Consider the following 21,468-nt stretch of genomic DNA (forward strand, 5'->3'; position numbering starts at 1 on the left):
ATGCCTGCCCAACTGAGACAAAACAAAAAAACAGCAACAAACAAGGTTGCTCCCTTCCCTCCACACTTCCTAAGGGAGGGAGCCTCCCTTCCCCCCATCCAAGACAGCTGCTCTAGTGGAGGACTTGTAAAGAATATACACACCATGGGGGAGGGGGTTGGGGCTGGGAGGGAGTCACAAGCACTAGGAGGGCAGGCCAGAGTCCTGGAGGATGGGAAGACAGAGACAACAGCAGGGGGTTGTCACAAAGGTGAGGCCATCAACGGCCCCCTACCCCAAGGCATGCCTTCCCCAACTCCAGTCACCCAGAGGAAAAGGGAAGAGAGATGGCAAAGTATGTCCTTGGTCTGAAGCTCTCAAACTGTATAAAATGTTAATGCATACCCCCCCCACACCCCACACTCACCTCCACGTGGGCCCTAAGCCCCGGATTTGCCTGGAGTAGGGAGGTAGCTGGACTTTTAATAAGGGGAAGAGGGGGTACATGTGTGACTTTTTTTTTTAAACTTACATTTTTAATAATATTATTTTTTAAAAAACTTGGGAGCTGGGATAGGTGGCTGCAGGGAGGAGCCAGAGGTTTACCCCTCTACTACCAGCCACCTAGGGGAAGGTTTAGGAAAGGGGCACTCAACCAAGCCCCATAATTTTAAGTCCCTAAGGGCTGTGGAATAGACAACCCCAGGCTTGAAGGGGGTGAAGTCAGGAGGATTGGGAACCCAGAACCTGGGGTGAGGATGGATGCAAATGCCCTGGGGGGTGATCAGGACATTTCTCAGAGGCCCAGGGTCCATGTAGGCATCCACATGAGTACCCCCTTCCCCCAAAAAGGCTCTGCAGAGGCCAGGCCCCGCCCAGGGCCACTGGGGGGCAAATCTTGGCACCTGCCCCCAGCGAGTCCAGTTCCTCCCTGAAGTGGGTGGATGGAGGCTGCCCATTTTAGATGCTCAGTCTCTTCATTCTGTCTTCTGCTCCCTGGGGCTGCGAGGGGTGGGGCAGGCAGGCAGAGCGCTGGGTGGCCATGGAAAGGCCTTTACTGGGAGGCCTGTGACGTGGGGTTCTCCGATTTGCTTTCTTGGCTGGATGGAGGCTTGCTGTTCCAGGGGCTGTTGGCGCCCAGGGCGGGGGAGTTGTTAAAGCTGTCCTCGTCGTCAATGCCGTTGGCCGCGTCAAACTGGGTGTTCTCCAGCCGGGTGATGAGCCTCTCGTCCTCGTCCCCGAACTCCCCGCCCATCAGGGTGGGCTCCCCCACCACCATCACATCCTGAGAGTGGCGGAGGTCCCCAAACATAATCGGGGCAGGGGCTCGCCCGGCCCAGGGCAGCAGATACCCCCAGAGCCCCAATACCCACCCAGGAAACTCAACACCCCCAACCCCTTCTCATACCCAAGTTTAAAACCCCAAATCCTCTGACACCCTCAGCCCCTGGAATCCTTCCCACTGAAGGACTGCAGAGCATCACAGGCTTTGACCCACACGTACTAGATTCTAGAAGTCAATCTACTCCCCTAGCTCCCTAGTTCCTCTCCCCCAAACTTCAGGGGGCTCCTAAACTTCTGTCCACATATAATAGGGAGGGAGCAGATTAAAAGAAAAAAAAAAGAAAAACACCAATGGGGAAAGCGTGTGCACGTACATATGTGTATTCTAGATTCGCACACGTTCAAATTTATGTGTCCCTCTGTCAGTGTGAGTGTGTGGGTCTCTGATGGTATGTGTGCCCCTAAGCTGTCTATCCTGAACACCCAAATGGTCTCATGGCTGTCTCTGCCCCTTTATGTCCTATGTTCTGTCTGAGTCTGTGATCACAACCATGGCATTTGACTGACAAGGACTCTCATCAGTGACAGGAGCCAGCTCATGCTGGCACATTACACCAGGAAAAACTGTTTTTGCTTCTATGCCTGCTAGTGAGCTCAGGCTGGGACAGGGTCAAGGGTCAGGGGTCAGCAGTAGGGCAGCCCAGAAGAGAGAAGAAAGCCGAGATGCTTACAGGTACCTGGCTGGAGAGGGCGAAGGTGCTGGCTGGGCTTTTCTTCTTGCTGTTGCTGTTGTTGGTGTTGCCACCCCCCGAGCTCATGGTGCTGCCCCCTGACATCTTTCGTTTCCGCCGTTTGCTGGGCTGCTGCCGCGCGGGCTCCGCTGTGCCAAGGAAAAGGAGACTCAGGAAGGGCAAGGCCCTGGGTCCCTTGTTCCCCATTCTGGCTCCTAAGGAGCCTGAGCCTACCCTGATCCCAATCTTGCAGACCCAAGAGTGAGAAAGGGGCTTCATGAGGAGACAGAGAGAGAGCGTTGGGGAGCTTTATCAGATCCTGGTTAGAGCAGGTGCAGGTGCAAGGCACTCACCGGGGGGTGCTACCATGCGCTGCCACTTCTGGAAAAGGCAGGTCTTGAGGCAGTCACGGGGGCTGAGGCTGTAGGTCTTGTGGCGGGACATGAGCTCCTGCATGGGCTCGAGTATCACACAGAGCTGGGGGGAGATGAGGAGGTGGCTTGTCAGGAGAGAGACATGGAGCTGACTCCAAATGGGATGGGGCAGAAACTGGGTGATCAAGGACTCACTCGGAGGTAGTTGAGAGTGGAATTGGACAACCCACACCGGGTGATATTTTTGGAGAGCTGATCCAACATCTGGGGGTCCTGGGCCTAGATGGGGAGAAAAAGACTAGAACCTGGGTTGCATCTGCTCACCTGCCCTATCACTGAGCCTCATGACACTCCAGAGAGAGAAGAGGGGCTGTTATGAAACCCATTTTTCAGATGGAGATACTCTAACCCTCTGTCTGAGGTCACTGTCAGGAAATGGCAGACCTTATTCCATCCATTCTTCCCACTGCCTGCCCTCACCCTTGCATTTTGGGTCCTGCCCACAACTCACATGCATGGCAAGGATGCTGCGGGGGATGAGCTCTCGGTGCTGCCGGATGCTGAAGTGCCACGTCTTTATCCGCATCATGTCGTCAAACATGAACTCTAGGTACAACCGGCCCTCCACACACACCTGGAGACAAGCTTGTCACATCTCTGCCCTCTCCCCACGTGCCTGAAAATATACCTGCTCTCCCGTTTGCTCACAACTCTCCCACTGAACACACTTCTGCCACTTGCACATAAATCTGGGTGCATAACTGACAAAGACCATTCCCTCATCTACCTGTCACACCCCTGGCCCTTACACACATACACACACAAAGTGGAAATGCTTTAACAGACCCTTGTCCTCTTCCCAAGTAGCTAGTGATACACTCATCTGCTATAAACTCTATGAGGGCAGGCTCTCATTCACTGGTGTGCCCCTGCAGCCCAGAAAACTGTCATGTACAAACTTAGTAAGCATCTGATGGATGTTGCACCATGCCTGCCCCTCCCTTCTGGTCTTGCCACTTCCCCTTTTGCCTCCCTAGGGAACAGCTGAGTACATTTTGGGAGAAAGGAGGGGAATCAAACCCAGGTGCTTCAGTATTCCACATCCAGCTGGGTTGCTGACCTGGGTGAACATGGGTTTGCCATGCTGCGTCACCATGCTGCCTTGGTCACAGTCAAGGGACACAAAGTTGCTGTGGAATGCCTCCTTGGGGTGCTTAAGCACATAGTACAGTTCCGTAGCACCCCCTTCAAAGATGCTGCGGAAATAGCGTGGGATCAAGGTCCGGCCAATGGCTGTAGAGATGGGACAAACTCATTAGAACAGAAGGACTTGTAAGAGGGTCAGGCAGATGCCATAACCGCCAAGACAGATCCCCGGAGACAAATACCTACTCCCAGTCCTTAGAAGGACATAGGAAGTATATGCTCTCATAGCAGAACCAGCAGGACCCCCAAAGGCCACTCACTATATCTCTTTGGTCCATCCTCCAGGCAGAAAGTGATGGTTAACATGGCATCATCCTCAAAGAACTCAGTTGTGAAAGCATCCCACCAGAGATTGTCACACTCCTAAGGAGCACAGGGAAAGGTGTTTGTGTGTGTATGTCAGAAGACATCCCAGGGGTTCCCAGATGGCCCTCCCCCTTCCCAGCCGCTTTCCCCTTGCCATACCTCTGTCCAGTTTTGAAGCCGTTTGTTAAGCTCGAATATTCTGTAGTCAGTTTGGTTGCCATATGGTGTGTGCCTCCTGGGAAAAGTGAAGAAGGGAGGTCAATAGAAAGAGGGTCTCCCCACTCCACCCCACCCCCACTTCTGCCTTCCCCCATGTAATGGAAAGCACCTCCCTCCTCACTGGACTCCACTTACCCAATCCCGGGCTCCAGATACGTAGGCGGGTACATGGGAGTTGGGCTGTGTAAGGGAAGAGGCTATGAGAATGGGAGTGGAAGACAGGAATTATTGGGGGTGTCACTCCCTCCCCCTTTCAGGCAGGATCCCATCTGGAGAAGGGATGGGAAGTAGATAAGACTCACCCCACATCCCGATCTAGCATGGTGCCGGGATGGAAAGGAGGGAAGGCGTTGCCGTTCGGGGGCTCCTTCGGCGAGTACAGCTTGAATGACTTTGAGGAACAACCTAGAAGGGAAAAAGAGAAGTGGTGCCCTGAGTCCCAGGGAGCTTTCCTGGAAGTCTACTAGATTGTGTGGAAAGGGACTGGTCTTCCAGAGAACCCAGAGTGGGTGGACTAGGGGAGGGGGACTACCCTATGGAACACCTACCTCTGCTGCTAAATCTGCCTCCAATTTTATTTTATTATGAAACTAGAAGTACTCAGCCCTAATACCCAAGACCCCATTTCTTCATGTGCTGAGCCCTGGATGATAGAATTGAAGCAGCAAAGAAATGTCAACACCATAGAATAAATGAATATCCAAACATTACAATTTAATTTTGATAAATTCCCTTTACATCCACCCAGTATTGTTCACTCATCACAACAACCTTGTGAGGTAGCAGGGTCAACTATAAAATCCCCATTTTACAGATGAGGCAACGGAAAGCTCGAGGGGACTTGCCAAGATCACAGAGGTAGCAATTGGCAGAGCTAGGACTTGAGCCCAGATCTGATTCCCATATCCTATAGTATTTCCACCCCTCTAATGCCCTCTGGAGACCAAGCTTGGGGAACGGAACCGGAACCGGGATTTTGCCAACTCCCTGCCCCTCCTCCACCCCCAGGGTCTCAGGAGGGCAGGGGATAGAAAGATAAAGGGGAGTGGGTGCCTGCTGGGTGCCTCCCACCAGATAACCAGTTGGGCCTTCTGCCTCCCCCACCAACGGCCACTCCCTTATCAGCCCAGCCCCCTCCCCCACAGCTACCATGGGTCTAGTATTGTCTCCAAACCAGAAACCCAAAGCCTCAACCTCCTCTCACTTCTGAGACTTGCAGTGGGGGAGGGAGATAGACAGGCCTCCAATGGATTCCACTCTACTTACAAACCTAGGTCTCGGAAGGAGGAAATCTAGGCTCCAGGGGGATTAGTCTAGGAGGCAAGTGGTAACTAGACAGGGGTCTCTGCTCACGTGTCTCTGTGTATGTGCACATGTGTCACCTCTCCACCTCAATGAGCAGCACACTGTTCCTGGTATACTATTTCCTGACTAGAAGTATTACATTCATAGTTGGGTACGAGCCAGGCACCCCTACAGTTCTATTTTCCCCCTCCCAACCAGATAGGAAGGGAAACTGAGACACAGCACCAAAGGTTGTAAACCCAGTCATAGGTGCTTCCTAGCCACCCCAAAACTTGTTTGCATTTGGAAGGGCAGCCATATTGGCCGTATCTAAGCCCCCTCCCCAAATTAAATACAAAATCTATTTTGTTCCTTAGGGGAAAGAGACAAAGGAAGACCCTGTGCCAACACACATCATTTAATTATCTCTCCAGGGCCCCCTCCTCACAATATGGGCAAACGGAGGGTCCCAGAGGGGCTTACACTACACAGTTCCTGAAGGTGCCAAGACTCAAAGCTTGTGTGTGCCTGCACACGCGTGTGCCTCATCCTGCCTAGCAGGCTTCCACCCTCAGCTCGTTCCAACATGCCTACCAAGAGCTGGAACCCAGCAGCCCCAGGCAGGATCAGGGTGGCTGCAACAGGCCCTTGCCCCGTTCATGCTCTCTCGCAGGCCACATCCACATGCTCCCAGCACAGCACACACAACCTTCACATGCCAGTTTGGACTGAATGAGGAGCCTGTATCCTTAGGAAAGAGACAGTGCCACCCAGCTCCAAGTCTCCCCACTCCACAGACAGGTATACTAAAGCCACATAGGAAGCCCAAACTCCCAAAGTCTACCAGAGGCTGGGTCTAGTCAATGAACCCAAGAGTCTAGATTACCAGACCTTGCCCTTGCCCCCTAAGGAAGCCATCCTTTCCCTAAAGGCATCACTGGCCCTGCCCCACAGTCTCAGGGCTATCTGAAGAAATGTCAGCTCAGGACCCTCAGAAGGGAGGAAGCACACCTGGGTTCCTCTCTGATTCTGAAAAAAGTTTCAGAGCTTCAATTTCTCTCACCAGAGACCTGACAAACATTGCCTGGGGCTGGGGAACAGCTCTGAAGAGCTAAAGCCTGAAGCTCTGAGGCCTCTATTTATACCTCCAGTGAATGGACACAAACTCAGCATCTCTCCAGAGCCATAGCAACTCCCAGTAGCCCCAGCACAAGGGCTTGGGAGTGAGAAGAGAAGGGGAGGGAACATCACCCAGACCATCTGTCCCTGTTACTGCCTGTCCCCAGCAACAGGGGTAGAGAGAGCAAGGTGGGGGTGGGGGTGAAGGGGATGTGTCATCAGCCTCGGAGTCACACATACACCCCCCCATCCCCAAGCAATCTGGGAGCCCTTAGGAGGAGGGAGAAGAGAGGAAGAGCCCAGAACTAGTAAAGTTTCTCAGGATGGAAGCTGCATCCTGGGGCTGAGGGGGGCACCTCCAGCTGAGCATTTCCATGGTAACCAGCCTGACCTGAGGGCAGGCCCCCTTCCTTTGGGGGCTGACCATAGGTCAGCAAGCCTGAGAGCCCTGGCCTCTCTGAGCTGGGGCACCTCTGCCCCAGCTAGCATACCGGGCCTGGGCCAGACCCAGGATCTTCCGCCCACCCCCAACAGGCTTGCACGGTGCCCAGACTTACCTGGGAGAACTGAGGGGGCCAAGAGAGGTGCGGGGAGCGGCTGGAAGCCCAGCGGAGCCCTGGCAGGGGTGAGGGCTGAGGGGGCCAACTTCAGCCGCTCATGTCCCAAGTGGGACAGGCAGGCCTGGCTGAGAGCTCCACTCCGCGGGCCGCACAAAGACTCGCACACACAGCCTCGGCCCGCCCCGCGGCGGCCACAGCCCCGGGGGAAAGTTACAATGGCCACTGGGCCGGGGGCTAGGGGCCAGGGGGCCGGCCTGGGGGGCGGGGGGCCGCGGGGAGTCCGGAGCCTTCTTTGTTTGCAAGGTTTCCCTCAACAATGGCTGCTCCGCTCTTTCCTCTCTCCTCCTCCTCCTCTTCGGCTCTCCCCGCCGCCGCCTCTCGCTGCCTCTGCCTCCAAGCAGCCCGCCCGCCCTCCCCAGGCCACCAGGCCCCTCCGCCAGGGCACCAGGAGAGACAGGGCCCAGCACTCACACTCACTCACACTTGCACACGCACAGACACACGCAGCGCCCGCCGGCTCCCTGCCTTTTCTCCCTTTCTAGCCCTCCCTCCCCGCTCGCTCTCCGCTCTCCGAGCCTCTCTCAGAATGAGGCCCCAGGGCGGGCGGAGGGTGGAGCTGCCCCCACTGGCCCCGCCCCCTCCCTGCGAGGAAAGAGGAAGAGGGAGAGAGAGAGGGAGGGAGGGAGAGACGGAGGCAGGCAGGGAGGACTGCTGAGAAAAACAAAAGAGAGACAGAGACCGAGAGAGATGGGAGGGAGAGATGGAGACAGAACAGATTGGGCCTGGGGAGAGACCTGGATGGAGGGGAGGTGTGTGGGGCCAGGAATTGAAATGCCCCCATCCCAGCCCCAAGCTTGGTGCTCAGGGGTGAGCAGGAGGGCTGGAGCCACTGACAGGGATGGAGAGGAGTGCTCTCTTCCCTGGAGACTCCCAGTATCTTCAAACTGCTTCCCCAATGTCCCCTAAATCTCTCTTCCTCTCCCCTGTGATCTCTGGGGTTGAAGGTTGGCCTGAGCTGCCACCCTGGGCTTCAGCCCCTGGTGAAATCCCAGAGCAGCTGGGGGAAACCTCCAAGGGGTTATTTTTGACAGAGCCACACTCTGCTTCAACCTGTAAACAGTGATTGCAGGGAGGGGGGCACCCCAGGCTCCCTGCCCTCAACCCAGCTAAGTTCCTAGCCCCCTTCCCTAACCCCCACCATAAGAGTCAGGTGGGTGCAGGGGAAAGAGGCACTGTCAGAACTGGGGAAGGCAAATTTGCCCATCCAAGGGTCCCCAGAAAGGGCCTCGTCTGCTGCTGAATCCTCCCACCATCCCAGGGGAAAAAAAAGGTATGTGGTTACTGAAGTAAAGCATGTTCTCCAATGCAAGGGGGGGAATTCCCAAGAGAGGAGGTGTTTCCAAAACTTGGGTAGTGGTCCAGGTCTACTACCCGGACACATAGGAAAAAGGAAACACACACACACACCACAGCACACAACACACGAGGGGGTGCAGCCATACAGCCTTCCTACCTCTTTGCAATTTGAGTCTCTGTTCCCTATGCCCCACCTTGCCGCGCCAACTACATTCACACAGCCCCATGACAAGGTTTCTCATGATAGACACACTGGTTGTGCAATAATATTGCATCTGACTCTGTGAACATTCTCCTCACGTAAAAAACTCATTTTACTTTTACATAAGTCAGTCCCTAATACACACTTCAACCTGCGACATACCTCAAATGCAAGATAAACCCAAACCCAGGACACACACATAGCCTATGACATACTTTGGCTTCTTTACACACTGGGACCTGTAACACATGCCCTTGGACCCCAATACACACACCCAAACTGCATTATGCCTCCAGAACCTGTGACAGACTATTATGTGCACACCCTGGCCATTTGTTACCCAGAGACTTAACCCCATAAACCACCCTCCCTGAAACCCGCACACCATTCTCCACCACATATCTAGCCATATGATATGCTCCAGCTTTCACAAACATACTGAAATCTATAACATTCAGCCAGACCCTGCAACATTCTGCCCAGAATTGAAACCACCAGGAACTGAAATATTCCACTGAGTCCCAAATTAACAGCACAACTCTAGGATGACTACACTTATCTTCCACTTACGGGACAATTCCTGTCGTTTGTTTCATGCCTTTAAACTTTCCAAAGTTCATTCGTAGGCCATACCTCAAGAGATTCTTACTGAATACAGGGCCAAATATTATGCTCACTCGAACAGATTATAGCGAGACAGGAGGGCCTGAGCTGGAACCCTGGACTTCTAACCCCACTCATACAAGCCCAGCCCTGGGGCACTACAACCATTCCTATTCCCTCCCCCCTCCAAGGAATGGCCACTCCAGGCCCCAAATGACTGTCTACACGGGAAAGAGGGATGGGCGTGTGCTCGGGCTTCTGCCCCCAGTCTAGAGCTCAGAACCCCCACTTTGTTTCCTCAAATTTCAGAAGGAAGGGCCCCTAAATACCAAGATGTATCAAGACTCTGGCACATCATTCAAAACGGGGCCCTTCTTCTGGTTCCCCTTTTCTAGCAAGGCTGCTCCTCTCTCATTTCTGACTTAATTCCCCCATTTGCACAGGAGCAGAAGAGGTACAACTAAAGAAAGCAAGTCTGAGTTAGATGGCCCTAAAATTGGTGGAGCAGGGAGGGGAGGGGATGGGGGGGGGGCAGTGGGGAGAAAGCAGAGCAGCAAAGAATAACAAAGGTGATGAAAGAGCGAAGAGGAAGAGTACCCCTCCTGGAGGTGGGAACTCTGAAGGGCAGCAGCCTGCCCCAACCCACAGGATAAGGTACCAGCACTGCCCCCTGCCCGGGCCCCTGGGGCTCCCTGACCCAGGCCTCCAGTGTGCCTGCCCCCCTTCCTTTGTCTGTGCCCGGCCTCCCGTTGGCCTGGCGCTCTGCCATCCTCCTCTCCTGGCTCCCAGCCGCCACCACTGCTGCCTCCTCCCCTCCCCCTACTCCTCCCTGCCTTAACCCTTCTGAGCCACATGCTGCCCCAGACAGGCCCTGGTCCCCTCAGCAACCTGCCATGCCTGGGTGATGCCCCTTAGCAGAGGTTCTCCCTGCTCCTGACCAAAGCTTCAGGAGCTATTACCTACCCCAGGAGCACTGTGGGAGCTGGGGGTATATATGTGTGTGTGTCTGTGTGTGTGTGTGTGTATCTTGTGGTGTTTCCTTCCGTGTGTGCATGTGTGTGGGTCTGCGTATGCTCTGGCTTCCTTCAGTCACATGTGTGGGGCATGTGCTGTCTCTGCTGGGCTGGGGGAGGAGGAGGAGCCGGGAGACAGCAGAGCACAAAGGAGAGACTCAGACAGGCAGGCAGGCAGCAGGCAGGCGGCCTGCCAGGGCGCCTCGGCCCCCACCCCAGGCCTGCTCAAGTTGGGGGGTGGATCTTTGGGCCTGTACTGTACATGCTGCCAGGATGCCCTTGTATTCAACCATGTGCTCCCACCCATCCATCCAGTCTGGTCCCCTCCCTCACTCCAACTCCTAACATTCCCCACCCCCAGGCCACTCTCAGTCCCCTCCCCATTTGGTTCTCCTTGAAGTCTAACCTCCATCCATTCTCAGTGGCATTAACCCATAAGACTTCTTCATATTAAGGAAAAAAGACCCCACTCTTAACCATCTTTTGCCCCCTCTCCTCTAGCCACGCCACCCAGACACACAAAAGGAACATGTGTTTTGAGACACTGATTGAAGCTGTCCCTCCTCACGCACATCTCTGTGCATGGGTCCTCTTCCTGTCCCCATGCTGCTCCCAAAGAAAATGAGGGAGAAACTTTATCCTTTCTCCTACTGGACCCAGGCACCCTGCCCCAACTTCAGGAACAACCTCTTATCTACCTCCAACCTGACAACCCTTCCATACCCATCTCCTACCCACCATTTGTAGGAACTAAGAATCAAAATTTAAGACTCAGGACTCTAGCTTGTTCACAGCCTTAGTTTCTGCTATGTTTATGTGTGGTAATGGAGGATGAAGGCCATGAGGAGGACTCCGAGCATGGAAGGATCTGAAGGGGTACCCAGCATAGGGCAATTATAAAGAAAATACACATACAAACATCCACACCAAGCTGGTATGAGAAGGAATGATGGTGCCAGGCAGGATTCCAGCTTGGCAAGCTCTTCCCTTTCCTCCCCTCCCCACCCTCTACAAGCAGGAGTCAGGGGTTCCCACACCCAGATACTCCAGGATCCTCAGACTCTACTAGCCCTACCTCTGGGCCCCATGCCCCTTAAACATCAGCCTCAGCAGGCACTTTAAATGTGTGCCCAGCCCAGCTTGGCCTGTGTCACATGATTTTCAAGGAAGCTTCCGCACTGGCAGCTTCCCTTGGGGACGGGGGTGTGTGTGTGTGTGTGTGTGTGTGTGTGTGTGTGTGCGTGTGCGTGCGTGTGGCAAGGGTTCAGTTGTGGAGTATGGGGCTCCCAGAGAAAAGGCATGTGGAGAAGCAAAGGATCCAAACCAGGCTAGATCCTGGGACACCTGACTTTCAGAATAAAGCTAACTCCAGCCTGGGACAAGAGGGGGTCCTGAACATAATGCAAGAACCCAGAGTCCTGAGAATGGGGATAGACAGTGTTTGGGGGCCCTCTGAAGACCACCTCTCCAGTCACATAGCCTCCCTCTTTTCTCCTGGCAGTGAGGTACAACCTTCTCCTTCCCCAGGAAAGAACTCAGACCCAGGCTGTCACTAGCAAGAGCTGGTAAACGTTTTGGGGAGATGGGGATCTGGGCCTAAGTCCTGTCCCAAGTTCTCACTTTGAGGTCAAGTACTGCTCCCCTCAACTCAATTCCCACAAACCACTTTATTTCCTAACTTGCTGGAGCTGCCACATTTCCCCCTCCCACTACGGTGGAGACGCCAGACCTGAGGGCCCAATTATCTGAGCCCCCCCCCCCCTCCCCAGAGTACCTCACGTCCCTCAGGAGGGCTAACCTTCCCTGGCAACAGGCAGGAAAATTTGGAGGGGAGCAAGATGGGCCCCAACCAATCCCTCCTCCCAAAAACAGTCCTCAGAAAGAGCCCTGAGGGGGGTATCACAGGATATGTAAAAGCGAATAGGCAGCAAGAAGGGGGGGCAACCCAAACCAGCCAATCAAAACTCTATGGTGACCTGAGGGGGGGGGTCAAAAGTCCAAACTCACTTCTGATTGGCTAACACCCTGGAATTCTGGGAATTTCAGCCCCCCAAACCCCTCCTCAATTAGCCTCCCCCACCAAAACACACACACACACACACACACACACACACACACACACACTCACACTCACACTCTCTCCCTCTCTTTCTCTCCCCCCCTCCACTAGCACCCCCTCCCCTGCCTCTATGCTGCTGCGCATTTGCAGTTGGGGAGAACCCTCCCCCGGACTAAGGCCCGCTATACCCCTCAGAGCCCCCGACCTCCGCCGTGCCATCGACGCCCCCCACACAAGTTCATGCCAAACAAGGGGTGAGGGATCTGCCGAGAGGGCTAGGGAGGGAGGGGCCGGGCGACCGCGCGCCCCACTCACCAGGACAGGCACAGCCCACTGACATCTTCACATCGCCCGCCGCTGGGGGCCCAGCCGAGTCACGGTGCCCGCCCCGCTCGGGGACAGGCCGGGCATGAGCCGCCGCCGCCGCCCGCGGCCCCGCTGCCCTCGCCGCCGGCCCGGCCCGGCCTCGGCCCGGTGCGGGCGGCCCCTGGCTGCAGCGAGGGGCCTGTCAGGCGCGGAGCAGACAGGAAGGAAGCCAGGCAGGAAGGCGAGCTGCCTCTGCGTGTGCGCGCGCGGGTGTGCGTCCCCGGAGTGTGTGTCCGTGTGTGCGCGTGTGCGTGTGCGTGTCTGTGCGCTCCCGCCGCCCTCCCCGCCGCCAACGCCGCCGCCGCTCGCCCCCCTCTCCCTCCCGCGTTCGCTCGCGCACTAGCTCTCGTAGGCGCCCGCTCTCCAGCCCCAGCCGGGCTGGGCTGGGCTTTATTAATATGCTAATTGCCTGCTAGTGGGAGGGGAGAGCCGTGTCAAAGTGACCCGGGCGAGCGCGCAGCGAGCGACGACGTGCGTGCGCCGCGCGGCAGGCGGGCGGCAAGGGGCCGGGAGCGTTCGGGGAACGGCATGCATGTGACGCAGCTTTTAAAAAAGGAGACGGAGGCAGAGACCCCAGAGGGGGAGGGCGGTGGGAGGAATGAGAGGCGAAGCCTCACACTCGGTGTCCGTCCTCCGGGTGCCTCCGAGTTGGGAGCGTAGCTGAGACGGAGCGGGAGCGGGAGCTGGGACTGGGAGAGGCGGAGCCAGGGTGGGCCTGAGGTGTAGCTCTCCCTCCACCCCGGCCACGCTCTGGGAGGGAAAAGGGACTGCCGACCCCCGCCCAAGCTCTCTGCTGAGATTACTGTCTTATTCCGGAGGGCCTTTATCATGTGCCCCCCACCCCAACCTGGGCGGGGAAAAGCACTATCCTAATTCCTGTAGCAACCCAACTCACCTCCTCCCTAAATTAACCACCCCTCCCTTGCCTGCTAAACCAGTTAGAACTAGAACCAAAAGGGTTAATTAAGTATGGTCCCCGCCCTCCCCTGCCCTAGGGCTGAGATCTGCGTTTTGCTGGGGGGAGGAGGGCAGTGGAATGACCGTCAGGTTGGTCTGGGGAGGGGGTAATCTGCAGGCCATCCTTCCCCCTTGCGGGCTCTGACTCATCAGTCAAAACGCTCTCCTCCCTTCCCCCTTTTTCCATCCAGTCTCGGCCTCCCCCAACTCCCCCTCGCATGCAAGCTTCTCTCCTTTGAGGGCCTCGAGACGAGACAACAGGAAGCAGACCCCTCCAGTGCCTCCTACCCGTAGGGGCTGCGGGGTTGGTAGGGGGTAGGAGGAAAGATGATCTGGATGGTCAATGTAAGGAACACTCCTTCCCCAGGGAGGAGCCTCCCAACCTTCAGGCACTCCTCAAGGACTCCCCAGCCCAGCCCTAGGAAGGAGAGGGGGGCGGGGAGAGCCTCCATCACCATCCCTTCCCAAAAGCCCAGCCTTAGCTGCCTCATAAACAGGAAATACCTATTAGCAGGGAAGAGGGAGGGGAAGGGAGCTGTCTGGAAGAAAGAGCTGGCCCCTCTCCCTTCTGGGGGGTCCCCAGCTGCCAGCTTAAGTTTCAAGGTTGGCTCCAAGGAGTAGACACTCTGGACCTGGGCTGGTGTCCCCTCTCTAGGGCATCTGGCCCAGACTAGGTAGGGGGTCCCCCTCCTCTTCATTACTTGGCGGGGGCGGGGGAGGGCTTGATGGCCCCCACTCCTGCCCAAAGTTTGCACAGCTGGCTTGACCAGCTGTCAAGATGTGAAGGTTTAAGTGTGAGACCCCTTCTCTCTATCATTGCTTTTGCTGAGGGAGCACGGAATGATGGACAGATGCATAGTCTGGGGATTGAAAAGACAGCCTACCCAGAGATGCTTGGACCCCCTCCATATGCTTAGGAGAAGATGGGGCAAGGGAGCTGGGAGCACAGCCACACTCTTAACTCCAGCATTCTCATCCACGCTGTGTATTCCCTTACCTCAGGGGCTGCAGGGGGACCTGACTGAAGCCATCCATACTTATACAGGTATTTTGTTTGGCAGCATCCCCTGCCTCTGTCCACTTCCTCCTCACATTCCCCCAGGCAGAGGTCGGCACTAGAAGGATTAAGGAGAACCAAAAGCAACAGAACCCATGCCTGGAATTTGGGATACCTAGATTTGTATTACAGAGCAAATGACCTGAGACAACTGACTTCCCTACTCTGAGCTCTGGCTTTAACCTCTGTAATTGGTACCTGCAGCTTGGTGAGAATCACTAGACATGTATGCCCAGTCACCTAGCCTCATGCCAGCCATGTAGTCAGTTCTCAATATATGTTAGCCCCTTCCTACTTTCCATGAGGTTATCTGTTATTTCAAGAGTGTCAATAGTGGTCTGGATTGGCTGAAGGATTAGAGCTAGTGTGGAGAAGAGGGGCTGTCTGCTATGACCCCTTTCATTCTCTACTGTCCATGAAGTTGCCTTCCCCCAATCCTGTGACCACTTACCCCTGAGGCCACTCATTCCAAACAACTAGCTTAACCAGATTCCACGGTGATCACCAATCACTTGGGTGGACAAAGGGGCTTGTAACCCACCCTATAGGGGACTTTGCCTCCTCTGAATCTGAGGTTCCCTTCTAGATTACACAATGCAAGTTGGAAGTCAAGGAAGAAGCAAAAACAGCATTTGTTGAGCATACAGTGTAACAGGCACCGTGCTAAGTTTTTCACAAACCTGAGATCTCATTTACTTTTCATAACGACCTTTGGAGGAAGATGTTATTACCTCCATTGAACGAGCAAGAAAACTGAAATTCAGATTTATAAATTTGAACTTGTCTGTAAAACACTCTTCTCCCTCTTCTTTGCCTACTAATTAATTAATGCCTCCTTTAAACCTCAGTTTCTAGCTTCACCTCCCCTGGGAAGGAACCCCTCCCACTCCCATCCCAGCTGATCTAGTGGCCCTGTTTTCTTTAAGGAAATACCATCTCAGTGCTTTTGAATGAGTGATTAAAGTAAATGGTTTAAGTCCTTGAGGAACCAAGCTTAGGTAGGTTATGTATCTTGTGCAAGGTCACACAGTCAACAAGTACTCAACCTAGTGCCCTTCCTCCTATCTTCTAGTATGGACCAGACCTGGGGAAGGAGAGAACATCTTTGGAGCAGCTTTGGGAACTGTGGTGAAGGCAAAAATAGGAAGAGAAGTTATAGCTGTGGAAGGTCTTTAATTTAATGACATGTCCTGGAGGATGGCAGGCTTAGCTGATTTGGATGGATGAATATGAGCACCTAGCTTTTTTTTTTTTTTTTTTTTTTTTTTTTTGAGGTGAAATTACATGATACAAATTAATCATTTTAAAGTGAACAATTCAGTAGCATTCCAGTGTTTTTTTAATACCAGTCATTAGTGCAAGATGAACTATAGACACAGGGGATGAAGTGAAGTAGGAGGTACTGAGGAGAGAGGTGAGGTGAGGAAAGGGGGAGAGGAGCCCCACAGAGAGACAAGCAGCAGAAGCAACTGGGTAAGCTTGTTCCCAGAGAGAGGTGGGCTTCTGCTTCTTCTGGCTCCTAGAACCTGTCCCACGCAAGTCCCTCTCCTGACCTTGACCGGTGAGAGGTAAAGGAGATGATTCATTTTCAGAAATACCAAATAAAAACTGTGCTAATTAATAGGTTTACCACCTGTTGGAAATACGTACGAAACCCCCCCCCCCCCCCCCCCCCCCCCACGATGGAGTCCCAAACCCTTAAACACTTCACTGCCTAGTTTTTCTTCCCCTCTCCATTTCCCTGGCTTATTTTCATGGGCTTTGCAATGAGCATGCGACGAAAGGAGGAGGGACTGAAAGTCTCTGTGTGACCTCAGGGAATGCACATTTGTTCCAGTCAGACTACTTTTTGCCTTACATGGGCATAGGTGACGTCTGGGTAAGGCTGTAACCACTGTAGTACTCAGCCAATGAGGAACCAGGGAAAGGACTTGCATGCTAGGAGATAAATTGTCTGCTGTAACTGCCCTGAATGTGCCTGTCCATCAGACACCCACTCGTGCAAGAATGTTGATTAAAGCCCCCCTTCACTGTGTTCTGAGTCTCTGTGTCCCTTCTTTGATTAGGTCGACGGGCTTATTTCTAACAGACCTCGGCCTACTCTATTTTCTCCCACATTTCTTTACCCCTGAAACATCCACAAATATTATTGGCATCACTCTATTTCAAGGAATTTTCTTTTTCCACTGAGATGGTAGATGATATATATCTTATTGATGACTATAGCCCTAGCATCTAAAACAGAGTGCCTAGAACCTACTATGTGTCCTATAACTTTGTTGAATGATTATAAGAATTTTGACAGGATTTACCTTTCCCTGCCCCAACATATGACTCCTTTCCCTGTTCTCCATTTACCATCATTATCACCATCACCATGTACAACCACCACTTCTTTCTCTGCCAAAGGAGTTTCTTAAAGTGTGCAAAAAACTCTCAGGAAGGGGCGCCTAGCTGCCCCAGTCATTAGAGTATACAACTCTTGATTTGGGGATTATAAGGTCAATTTGGGTGTAGAGACTACTTAAAAGTAAAATCTTAGGGCACTTGGGTGGTTCAGTCAGTTAAGCACCCAACTCTCGATTTTGGCTCAGGTCATGATCTTGAGGTTCTTGAGTTGGGGCCCTACATCAGGCTCTGTGCTTAACCACCCAGGTGCCCCTACGAGAGCCTGCATTTTAAAGAAGTTTCTCTGGTGATTCTTATGCATGCCAGTATTTGGGAATAATTTTTTTTTTTTTTCCCTAAAAGGGCCCCTGGCCTTCAGAGCATTCCCACCAAGTGGATGAAACTTATTCATTCATTTCTCTTTCCATAAGCAACTGCTTAGTACAGTGATGGAACCAATGAGCCAAAGAAAACAATAATTTGCTCACTGTGTGTCTCTATGAAAATGAATCAGCCCTTCCTTAGCCTCAATTCCTTCCTCAGTAGAAAGGGGATAGTAATCTTTGCTTTTCTTAAATTTTTTGTTTAATGTTTGTTTGTTTATTTATTTATGTATTTATTTTTTTAACGTTTATTTATTTTTGAGACAGAGAGTGACAGAACATGAATAGGGGAGGGTCAGAGAGAGGGAGACACAGAATCTGAAACAGGCTCCAGGCTCAGAGCTGTCAGCACAGACCCCGATGCGGGGCTTGAACTCACGGACCGCGAGATCATGACATGAGCCGAAGTCGGCCGCCTAACCGACTGAGCCACCCAGGCGCCCCGATGTTTATTTATTTTTGAGAGAGAGAGCACAAGCAGGAAAGGGGCAGGGAGAGACACACACACACAGAATCTGATGCAGACTCCAGGCTCTGAGCTGTCAGCACAGAGCCTGATGCGGGGCTCAAACTCACAAACTGAGATCGTGACCTGAGCTGAAGTCCAACGCTCAACCAACTGAGCCACCTCAGTGCCCCTAATCTTTGCTTTTCTAATTCTTCTGGGGATATTGCAAGGATTCGATGATAGGTGATATGTGACAGCAAGCTAAAGAGTGTAAACCGTTCCTCAAAACTGGGTTTGGGGGACTAAAAATTAAGTGCTAAAAGAGATAGTGCCTGAAGGGTTGCAGCTCCCTAGCAGAATATCTGCAATCCAGGTATATTAATTATCTAATGCTGTGTAACAAGTTACCCTCAAGTTTAACATTTTAAGGGGCGCCTGGGTGGCTCAGTCGGTTGAGCGTCCGACTTCGGCTCAGGTCACGATCTCACAGTCCGTGAGTTCGAGCCCCGCGTCGGGCTCTGTGCTGACAGCTCAGAGCCTGGAGCCTGTTTCAGATTCTGTGTCTCCCTCTCTCTCTGCCCCTCCCCCGTTCATGCTCTGTCTCTCTCTGTCTCAAAAATAAATAAATGTTAAAAAAAAAAAAAAAGTTTAACATTTTAAGGCAATAGACTTTTATTATTTCACTCAGTGTCTGAGGGTCAGGAACACAGAAGTGGCTTAGTTGGTGTTTCGACTTAGGGGTTCTCACAAGATAAGTTAAGCTGTTGTCCAGGTCTGCAAGGTTTGACTGGGGCTGGAGAATCTGCTTCCAAGTTCACTGTGATGGTTGTTGGCAGGCCTCAGTTCTTCGACGGCTGTTGGACAGAAGCTTTAATTTTTTGCCATGTGGGCTCTCCATAGGCACAACATGGCACATTAGTTTTACTAGAGTAAGAGATGAGAGAAAGAGAAAGAGAGGGAGACAGACAAGAGCCCCTGGCTTGAAAGCCTCAGTCTTTTTGTAACCTAATCTCAGAGGTGATATATCATCATGTCTGCTTTGTGTTATTGGTCACATAGATAAACCCTGCCTGCTACGATTTGGGGGTGGGGCTAATAAGAGTGCGAATAATAAGAGGTAGAGATTATTGGGAGCCATGTGAGGGTTTCTGATCATACGAGGTCTGGTCTTCAATGTTGCAGACCTAGAGATCCAATTTAGGCAGTGAATCGGGATACATCACTTTCAGGAGACTGAATCATACAAATTAAATACATATGAAACACTTTCTAGGTACTACTCTCATTCTTCTCTGGAATACTTTAGTTAAACTAGTCTTCCTTTTTTAAATTTTTTTTTTTCTTTTTCAACGTTTTTTTTTTAATTTTATTTTTTGGGACAGAGAGAGACAGAGCATGAACGGGGGAGGGGCAGAGAGAGAGGGAGACACAGAATCGGAAACAGGCTCCAGGCTCCGAGCCATCAGCCCAGAGCCTGACGCGGGGCTCGAACTCCCGGACCGCGAGATCGTGACCTGGCTGAAGTCGGACGCTTAACTGACTGCGCCACCCAGGCGCCCCAAACTAGTCTTCCTTTTGAACACAACAAATGGATTTCCACTTCAGAACCTATGCACTGACTGTTCTTTTTGCTGCTCTTTGCTTTTATTTATTTTTCTAAGTTTATTTATTTATTTTGAGAGAGACAGAGAGAGTGCAAGCAGGGGAGGGGCAGCTGGGTGGGGGAGAGAATCCCATGTAGGCTCCTTGCTCAACGCAGAGCCCATTGTGGGGCTAGATCTCAAGAACTGTGAGATCGTGATCTGAGCCAAAATTAAGAGTTAGACACTTACCTGAGCCACCCAGCTGCCCCAACATATACTCTTTGAATTGCTAGGTCCTCCCTGTGCTTCTGGTCTTACTTCAAATGTCTCCTCGGAGGCCTTACCTGTTCACACCATATGAAATTGTTTCCGACTACCGTTTACACTCTCCAACTTGTTTATTTTCTGATAGCATTTATGGCCGATATTATTTTGATTCTTTATTTACTTGCAGATTATCTCTCCAGTAGAATTTGAGCACCACTAGGGAGGGTTTTTGTTTTTGTTTATTTGGTCTGTTTTGTCTTGCTGTATCTCCAGTGCCTAAAACAGTGCCTGGCACATAGTAGGCACTCAATAATAAATAAACCGGAGTGCTGATTTGTTAATTCTCACTGAAAAATACGTCATGCAAACTGGACATTTTGTCTCACTTGATCAACACGCTTTCTCAACATAGAAAATGATATGGGAAGTCAGTTACTATTACCAGGTGAGTCTTTGGTGAGCATGGAGTCAGGCAAGGATACATGATTGGAGGTGCCCAGAGTTTGATGGCTTAGGTTTCTGAGGTTTTCCTTTTTTTTTTTTTTTTTTAATTTATAAACAAAATTTTTTGAAGTACTGTCTATACCTCCAGCATGGGGCTCGTTGAGCACACAACCCCAAGATCAAGGGTCCTATGTATGCCCTATCAACTGAGCCAGCCAGGTGCCCCTGAGGTTTTTTATGGCTCTTAGAAATGTACCTGCCAAGGAATCAACCATGACACGCCTGTCTAGGTGTCATTGGAGATCCAAAGACATACTTATTTTTTTAGTAGATTCCATGCAGACATCATACTTATGTGAATAGATTGTTTCATTAGATGGTAAAAAAGCAAAAATGGCACAACTTTCTGCTTTAACATTAATCTTCTTCCCAAAGCCCAATCACCGAAGTAATAACCATAATTAGAGCCCAAGTGGCCAGTATGTGCAGGGCATCTCTTAGAATATGTTTCTTCCATAGGGGAAGAATTGTACCATCCTGTATTGGTTGTTAATAATTTCTTATAGGCAAGTTATTCCCAGATTTATTGCAAATAAAATTTATTGTTGCCCTCATTTGACTATTTTATGAAAAAAATGTGAAAAGATTCAGTTTCTGAGTTTATGGCTTTTAAAAATGTTTATTTTTTTGGGGCGCCTGGGTGGCGCAGTCGGTTGAGCGTCCGACTTCAGCCAGGTCACGATCTCGCGGTCCGAGTTCGAGCCCCGCGTCGGGCTCTGGGCTGATGGCTCAGAGCCTGGAGCCTGTTTCCGATTCTGTGTCTCCCTCTCTCTCTGCCCCTCCCCCGTTCATGCTCTGTCTCTCTCTGTCCCAAAAATAAATAAACGTTGAAAAAAAAATAAAAAATAAAAAATAAAAAATAAATAAATAAATAAAAATGTTTATTTTTGAAGGAGGGAAGGGGGAGAGAGAGAGAGAGAGGGAGAGATTGTGGGGGAGGGGCAGAGCAAAAGAAGGACAGAGGATCCAAAGTAAGCTCTGTGCCTACAGCAGACAGCCCATGTAGGGCTCAAACTCACAAACCATGAGATCATGACCTGAGCCAAAATCAGCACCCCATGAATTTATGGCTTTTAAAGCCTATATGGGAAGGGCACTCGGGTGGCTCAGTGGGTTAAGTGTCCGACTCTTGGTTTGGGCCCAGGCCATGATCTCACGGTCCATGAGTTCAAGCCCCACAATGGGCTCTGTGTTGATGGCTCAGAACCTGCTTAGGATTC

General features: G+C 52.0%; 1 protein-coding gene across 4 annotated transcripts; it reads right to left on the reverse strand.

Annotated features, from left to right (window-relative positions):
- Window positions 1-442: 442 nt before the first annotated feature.
- On the reverse strand, window positions 443-12,739 carry LDB1 (LIM domain binding 1). 4 transcript variants are annotated; one of them, XM_040486250.1, is made up of 11 exons: window positions 12,611-12,635; window positions 4,402-4,504; window positions 4,235-4,279; window positions 4,040-4,115; window positions 3,835-3,937; window positions 3,489-3,661; window positions 2,880-3,002; window positions 2,564-2,647; window positions 2,348-2,471; window positions 1,995-2,143; window positions 443-1,264 (listed from the first exon to the last, which is right to left on the reverse strand). In XM_040486250.1, exons 1-11 carry the CDS (start codon window positions 12,633-12,635, stop codon window positions 1,034-1,036), a joined length of 1,236 nt encoding a protein of 411 aa, XP_040342184.1. In that variant the 3' UTR covers window positions 443-1,033. The 4 variants fall into 4 exon arrangements, with proteins under 4 accessions (XP_040342184.1, XP_040342186.1, XP_040342185.1 ...); XM_040486252.1 differs by having other exon boundaries at window positions 1,034-1,264; window positions 2,001-2,143; window positions 12,611-12,739; XM_040486251.1 differs by having other exon boundaries at window positions 1,034-1,264; window positions 4,235-4,296; window positions 12,611-12,618.
- Window positions 12,740-21,468: the final 8,729 nt, after the last annotated feature.

Source organism: Herpailurus yagouaroundi, unplaced genomic scaffold (genome assembly GCF_014898765.1).
Source record: "Herpailurus yagouaroundi ecotype Mexico unplaced genomic scaffold, PumYag 163, whole genome shotgun sequence".
Lineage (NCBI taxonomy): Eukaryota > Metazoa > Chordata > Mammalia > Carnivora > Felidae > Herpailurus > Herpailurus yagouaroundi.

Bases quoted from the DNA above. Each gene is read 5' to 3' on its own strand.
- LDB1 (XM_040486250.1), bottom strand. From the start codon at position 12,635: ATGTCAGTGGGCTGTGCCTGTCCTG. The intron at 4,505-12,610 runs GTGAGTGGGGCG...TTTCCCTTCTAG, and splicing joins AGTGGGCTGTGCCTGTCCTG to GTTGTTCCTCAAAGTCATTC. The intron at 2,648-2,879 runs GTGAGTTGTGGG...CTCCCCATCTAG, and splicing joins GCAGCATCCTTGCCATGCAT to GCCCAGGACCCCCAGATGTT.